This window comes from Atta colombica, unplaced genomic scaffold (assembly GCF_001594045.1).
Source record: "Atta colombica isolate Treedump-2 unplaced genomic scaffold, Acol1.0 scaffold105, whole genome shotgun sequence".
NCBI lineage: Eukaryota > Metazoa > Arthropoda > Insecta > Hymenoptera > Formicidae > Atta > Atta colombica.
The window spans coordinates 2,924,129-2,932,024 of NW_017259190.1; the positions used below are offsets into that span (position 1 = coordinate 2,924,129).

At 36.7% G+C, this 7,896-nt stretch overlaps 1 protein-coding gene across 1 annotated transcript in view; it reads left to right on the forward strand.

Annotated features, from left to right (window-relative positions):
- The window catches only part of LOC108689734 (heparan sulfate glucosamine 3-O-sulfotransferase 5), a 37,048-nt gene extending 31,791 nt beyond the window's left edge, over positions 1–5,257 (forward strand). Inside the window, exons 3-5 of the mRNA XM_018196646.1 lie at positions 386–479; positions 4,047–4,260; positions 4,350–5,257. Of these exons, the coding sequence (XP_018052135.1) occupies positions 421–479; positions 4,047–4,260; positions 4,350–5,243 (1,167 nt within the window). The 5' untranslated portion in view covers positions 386–420 and the 3' untranslated portion in view covers positions 5,244–5,257. The remainder of the gene's footprint in view (positions 1–385; positions 480–4,046; positions 4,261–4,349) is intronic.
- Positions 5,258–7,896: the final 2,639 nt, after the last annotated feature.

The window sequence follows — 7,896 nt, forward strand, 5'->3', positions numbered from 1 at the left end:
ATGTACTTACGTATATTTACGGAGCTTTTAACAATGCTCGAACAGACAGTTTAGAAATGAGAAAAGTTGCCATTCCACCGAGTGATTCTATTTACGCCCTATGCAAGGTTCGAGTCAGCGAGGTGAGTCGCAACTAGGTCACCTAGGGAGCTCTTGATTTCCCATAGCACCATATTGTCGTCATGAAAAACTACGCATGCAATTATTATTTATTAAATAGTCTACAAAACTTAAAATTGTCTTGCAATCGGCGAGCATCGTTGAACAACAATATTAAATTTAAAATATTTAATCGTAATACAAGGGTCACATTATTTTAATATGTTAAAAGATATGAGAGAGATTGTCTAATACGTTTCTAACAAGATGCTCTACATTGTTTTAGGAATTCCAACAATGTGAACGTACAAACAAACGCAAATGCCCAACAAGGCACGGCCTCGTCAAGAGTGGTCTCCTCAATCCCTCTTAGATGTCTTGTGAGTATGTCAAAAAAATTCCGATCGAAATATAATTTTAATTTGTTACGATATTTGTTACGAAATTTTCTTAACTGCATCGTAGACTGGGACGAGATTGATAAGCTTTTTGGAAACGTCTTTAAATCATTTCTGTAAAATGGGATCTTTGATATTAAAAGAACTAAAATATCCATTTCCATTCAAATAATGTTTTTCTCTTTTTAATTTATTACTAATTTTTTATAACTTTTATTTTCAATTTTTATATTTGCACTACCAAGAATATATCTCAATGACAAGTAACAATAACATCAGCTATTACAAAAAAATTCTGTGAATGCGTACAATAGTTTTCATTTTATGAATGAATAAATATACATTGAAAGTTATTATCAATGTGTTCTCGTTCCAGTATTCGCAGATTCAATATACTTTAAATTATTGTATCTTTTTGGTTGAAATTAATGTAATTAAACGATTTTTTTATTTTGAGGGTCAAAATACAAGAAATAAAATCATACGTAACTTAAAATTATATAAAATTATGAAAAATATTATACACAATTTTTTATGATTTTGATGAAAATTCAGATCTACTGAATATTAATTAAACCTGTGAATATTCATTAAAACTAAAATTATATGGGAACTATATTTCAATATATTTCTTCTTCGTTTGTGCTTAATTCAATTACATCGCAATTCGAAATCTTGCGGAATCCGCGGCGAGAGAACCGTATGTAATTAGTTAATTAAAGTTTCCGCATTTGTCCTCCGAACGAGAAAATTGCTGCTTTCCGCGGCTACATTCATTGAACTAGCTCGCTAGATAGAACATTCAATTTTAACGGCACGGAAGATCATTGTCTGTCGCAATCCTTCTTTTATATCTAACACGTAGATAGTTATCTTTGTAACAGGATATGAAATTTCATGCTCGTTAAAAGTAATCCTCGAAGTGTTCATCCAGAAAGTTACATTAATGCATCATATAAATTTACCTGGTCATACGATTATATACGATACGGTGATGATAAGTAAATAGCGAATCGTTTCGATACTCACGAGTATGAGCATCGCGAGGAGCGCAACGACGCGGAAGGCAACTCTGGAAATTGCAATTTGTCCGAATAACACGAGCCGTGTATTTCCCACGAAAACACCTCGGCCTGCTGCGTCGCGACACCATCATGCCCACGCTACGCGATACCGCGCCATGGCACAAAGCAAATTTTAGCTAGAAAACTTGCTCGTCAAACGACTCCCGTTGTGCAATAGGGAGTCGACTATAACGCGAATATTATTCCGGGCGTGTCCCGAACTTCCGAAGCGAAGAGACAGAGAGACTTGTTATAAAAATGTAATATTAAAGAGCGTCTGGATACACGATACGCGCGGAGTCGTTCGTAACATCAAGTATCTAGTTACAGATAAAGAAGAAAGTCCGGGAAAACACTCGTAAATACCAGCAATCTCTTTCGAACGTGCGCGGTTTTATAAGATTTTTCGGACGTGGGAGAAGAGATGTAAGCGGAGTAACAAGATGAAGAGAGAACGACTTCGTTAGCGATAGATTCGCTAATTGCGATCCGAGTTGCAATTAAAGCCGAAACGACGAGACGAGACACGCGCTACGTACATATACTTGATTATTCTGACAAATCAACGTGAAACCAATGATGTAACGTTGCTGAGGCGTATCGGCGGTAAACATTAGAGAAGCTATTACATCGGAATACAAAATGTAGCCACATCAAATTTAGATTGCTCTCTGTCTCAGGGGTACCGACCTTTCTGCATCATTTATAACGGATCGATCTTTCGCTACTCTGACCCGTCTCCCTCCACTTCGTCATCCGTTCTCCTGCGTCTCGTTTCAGAAGTTCATTAGCTATTCGGAGTTTAAAAGCTCTCGAGTACAAGTTTCGTCACTTGTGAATTTTGATTCATTTTCGGGCTACGCTTGAGATGTGGACGACTTTCACCATCGTGAGATCTTTATTCACGTGAGAACGTAATTTACATGCCTGTTGCGCTGATGTAAATATCTCATCTCAAGCAACGTTAACAAATGTAATCTGAGGCAAATTGAGAACGTGAGAACGTTTCTTATCAATTTTTGTTATCGAATGTCACTAGCGACGATAAGAGCGAGTAACTGTGATGCAGTACAATATAATTATCGATAATATTATTTCCTTACTTTAAAGTGACATAATTCAAAGAATGTAATTTTCATGTTATTATCATGAACGAATTAGGTAATGATTATTCTGTCAATCATCAAAAGTAAATTAACTAATTTAACTTTACAGTTCGTCAAATAGCACTTTTGTGATTTTCTTAAAGTTTTTTCGAAGAGATATCTTTTACAGATACACAAGAGACACATGTTTTGTAAGTGAAAAATGGAATCTTCTACAGAGAACATTTAGAGTTGAGACAGTTTTATGATTAATAAAGTTTGAAGAAGAAATTGTTTCATTTTGAATGTATCATTTTAGCTGATAAAAGTAAATATGAAAACTGTTGATAATATTTCGAGTCGTGTTACTTTTGATGAATTATTTCGGATTTGTTATAATTTTATAAGATATCGTCATAACTCAAAAGGGTTTTAAAGATTGTAAAACAAAAATGACATTGAATCATTACTAGGAGTCCATTCTTTTTTCCGCTTTATTATTTGGTTAGTCATTGATTAAGTTGAAAAATATAAAAATATAAATATTTTTTCTTTTTCTGAAAAACTTAATTTTTTTTTTTTATAATTACGTTATTAAAGTAAGAGACTATGATATCGGAAAAGATACAACGATAAATATGTAATACATATTTTATTGGATAGTATTAACTTAATCACCCATTATTTTTCGCTTACGGGGCAGCATGCGGGTCGATGATTTATCGTTCACAGGGTGAACCGCGAAATCCTAACGTATGACTCGTGAAACGCCGGTAAATCCACCGATCGATGCTTTTGAGCCCGCATTCAATGGAGAACGAAATTAGCGAGCACGGCATTGACAACCGCTTTGTTCGTCTGTCACGCGAACGTTCCCGCGATAAATTTGCACCGGCAACCGTAGCGTTTCGTGTAAATGCCAATCAGCTGCATAATTATCGGTCACGAGCCACTGCGGTGGCCCGAAATTGTTTCGATTCCCTTAATTGGAATTTTATACAGAAAATAAGCTGCTTGCGTTAAATAATGTATTAGTCACACTCTTCCTAATTCGTTTCCGATAAATCTTGAAACTAAAGTTGTAATAGTCCGCAAATTAGACGTCTGTGGGGATATCCGTGCACCGTGTCCGCATGCACGGTGGACTGTAATAATCGGCAATCACGGTGAGACTTAATCATTCCTACCGCGCCTCGGTGAAGAAAGAATAGATTAGAGACATCGTCCATAACTAATGGCGCTGTTGCGTGCTAAGAGGAGAGAAAAACGAGAGAAAAAAAATGCGATTGCCCTTTGGAAATCGAGAATATCTTTCAGAGTGAGACTCGTGCTTGAGAGAGCCGAGTCGGTAAGTATTTTGAATATCAGGCGAGACAGCTATTTCTCGATGTCTGCCGCAGGTGGATGCCCCGCTCCGCTATGAGGCCGGCCGAGGGTGACGCATCGGATTGCATTTTGGTGGTCGGCGTATCTAGATCGAAAATGGCCGTCGCTTTTCTATCAGTCGCCCTGCTGTCTCTCTTTCTCACCTTTCACATACTCTATGACAGCGCTGTTTATAGTCTTCACGCGGTTTCCGCCGTCGAAGGGCGCACGGTCGAGCTGGTCTCTCAGGTATGTGTTTTGTGTCTTGTAACAAAAATACATGTCACTATTTATTTCCAAAGACAGAACGGCTGCCATGTATGATGGATTTACGGTAGGTACACGCGACGCCGCCTCTTCTCTTCTCCAACTCCAAAGTTCACTTCCCGCGCACGAATCGCCATCTTCCCCAGGCCATTATAATTGGCGTACGCAAATGTGGCACAAGGGCATTGCTAGAGATGCTCTTCCTGCACCCGCAGATACAAAAGGCTGCCGGCGAAGTTCATTTCTTTGATCGTGATGACAATTATGGAAAGGGTCTGGAATGGTACCGTCGGAAAATGCCCTACTCCTTTAAAGGCCAGATCACTATCGAGAAGAGTCCTAGCTACTTCGTGACGCCCGAAGTGCCTGAGAGAATTCGCGCGATGAATGGCAGCGTCAAGTTGTTGCTGATCGTACGAGAACCAGTCACTCGGGCGATATCGGATTACACGCAATTGCGCACGCATGCTGCAACCGCGTCCACATTGACCGGTACGCCGCAGCAACAACAACAACAACAGCAGCAGCAGCAGCAGCAAGTGGCGCGTACATTCGAAGAGCTCGTTATGCGACCCGATGGTACCATCAACGAGTCCTACAGACCGGTCGCCATATCCCTCTATCACACCTATATGCATCGTTGGCTGGAAGTGTTCCCCAGAGAGCAGATTCTCATAGTAAATGGCGATCAATTGATCGAGGATCCGGTGCCTCAGCTGCGCCGAATCGAGAATTTCCTCGGGTTGGAACCGCGTATCGGTCGGCACAACTTCTACTTTAACCACACCAAGGGCTTCTACTGCCTGAGAAACGATACTTCGGAGAAATGTCTGAAGGAGAGCAAAGGGAGGCGTCATCCGCGTGTCAGTCCGATGGTCGTGACGAAACTGAGGAAGTTCTTCAACGAGCACAATCAACGCTTCTACGAACTTGTCGGAGAGGATCTCGGCTGGCCGGAGGAATAACCATCGTGGAAAATCCGGACTCATTCGTTACGCGACGCGAGTCGCGCGTGCATCCAGCGGCGGGCATGATCGTTCAAAATCAAATATCCTTACTGAAGAGATATCTCTATCGTTTATTGATGGAATTAACCATGAATCGAAGAATTGACATCGTCAACGTAGATTCTATGAGATTACATCATATCGATCAGCGATATTCTTCGGGGACACTGACAAGGATAAGTAATTTATTATTGATTATCGATTCCTTTATTCTCGATAAAGAGGTATAATACGTTGATGAGTATACAGGCGCCGTTTATTAGCGGATGCATACGAGGCCAGCGTCTTGTTATTATATTATCAAACATGTAAGCGTATACAAAACGTGACACACAAATATCTACACTATACACACACATACACACAAACACAAAAGTTACAATAACGCCGGCCAAAATAAAATAGAGAGACGCAGATCTGCGAGACGAACGCGATCGCCTCGTGGATTCACGCGGCATGCGGATCACATTGGTCCGTGACTTTACATATCAATTTTACATATCGATAGTTTACATATCAATAGGTTAACTAGTTCGTACGACAAAGATTGAATATTTTTATAATCCACATTGGAAGTTGTTATATCGCTTATGTCGTTAAGGATATTACGTAACGCAAAGGATTCTCTCGCGCGTGATTATGAAGATCGAAAGTTTTATTTATCGCATTATCCCGCGCATGCACGATTCACCCAGGCACTGAGGAAACGTATAATTACGGTAGTCTGCTCTTTTTTGCAGAGAAATCGAGAGAGAAAGCCGAACAGAATATTTTCTTTTTCTTTATCTCACTGAGTTTATCTCTTTGTCTCTTTCTCTCTTTTTCTCCCGCAGAAATATGAATGTTCTTCTCTATCGTTCTCTGACACTGGATATTGGCGCAAGCGTTCCTCTGGGAACACGAAGAGAAGTAGGGTGGAATCCGACCAACCGCGAATAAACTCGTCAGCAGCAGCATAAATGGAACGGTTCGTCGAAGCTTCATCGTAGAAATTTTTATAATCGATTATTTTCCAAATCTCTCCCGATGGAGCTCGAACATTTAACGTTCTTTATATATAATGAATTTTGATCGAAAGACCGAATATTACATGTATAATGAAAGCAACGCGATAACAGAGACTTTATCAAAAATTTATCAATAGTATGAAACACATTCTCTTTGTCGTTGAAAGACTTCTTAATTATTACACGGATGATTAATAATTTGGTTCGATGTCGACGAGGATGATAGACGTCACGAGAACCTCTGCCCTTTACAATCTACTCGAAGAAGCATATTAACCTTCCAGAGCTGACAGTGAATCTATTGGATCTACTTAATTATTGAAAATGTCAAATAATTCAATTTTTTTTATATCTGCAAAGGAGTATCTAAAAATGACTGACTAAAAATGATCAAAATTTGCCCCAAGCCGACACTTAAGAAATTAATTCCACAATGTTTCTTGTATCTAAAAGAGAAAAATAAAATTTATAATATATCGGGAAGTACTGAAAAAAATTGCTGATAACAATAAAATGTCATACAGAATGCGTAATGTATTATGTTTCAGTTTTCTTTATTTCTGTATGATTCAGCCTTGTATATATTCTAATATCTATATAAATATATATACATATGCTTATTTTTATATGTATTTTACGTACATATTTATATATTACAATTTTTAATAAAAAATATTAAAATTTTTTTAAAATCATTTTTTGTTAGGCCTCATTTTTGTTTATTCTTGTATATTTTTTCAATATAAAAAATTTTTAAGATGTTGGTATTTTTAATGTACAAAAAAAGTTAAACGATTGTATTTTATCCTATATTTCTGTACGATCGGATAAATAAATTATTATCTATATTTACAAATACATTATTTTTGATTTGACAGTTTCTGATTTCTAGGGTTATATATATAAGTATATAGTTATATAGGTTACTTATAAGTAGATACCCATCTCTCGGTATTGTAAATATAAATATCATTTTTCTCTTTTAGATACACCAAAAAACACTGTGAAATTAGTTTTTTAAATGTAGGCTCGGAGCAAATTTTTAGGTATCCTCTTTTGAATTGTTCTTATTAAGATATATTTAGTGCTCATTCCTTTTTATAGATATGAGTTGTACCATTTTAATTTCTTTAAATAAGCATTAGTAATTGAATTAAGAAAAAGATATTTAAAAATTTATTTATAATGTTTTATTCAAATTAATCCTTATTTAAACACGGCGAAATAAAATTTTATTTCTAGCAGATATAAGATAAACCCTTTATTTTATGTTTTTACAATTAGTAAAAAAAAATGAAATATATTTCACAGAACTATATATTTCATCAAAGTAAAATTATTTTATAATCAATAAATATTGAAAAAAAATCACAAGTAATATTTTTTCTAAATATTTCGATATCTTTTTCTCGATGTGTTACAGATTTTAGCGTCAACTCCGAAGGGTTAAACTTTATATTGTATAATATCGAATTATCATGACTAATATCTGAACAGTTCTACAGAGATTTATATATTTTTTTCTCAAATTTCTTTTTGAATGCGAATAACAGTTGATGAAGATCAGAGACGTCGATTATAAGATATGTTATTGAGAACGTGGG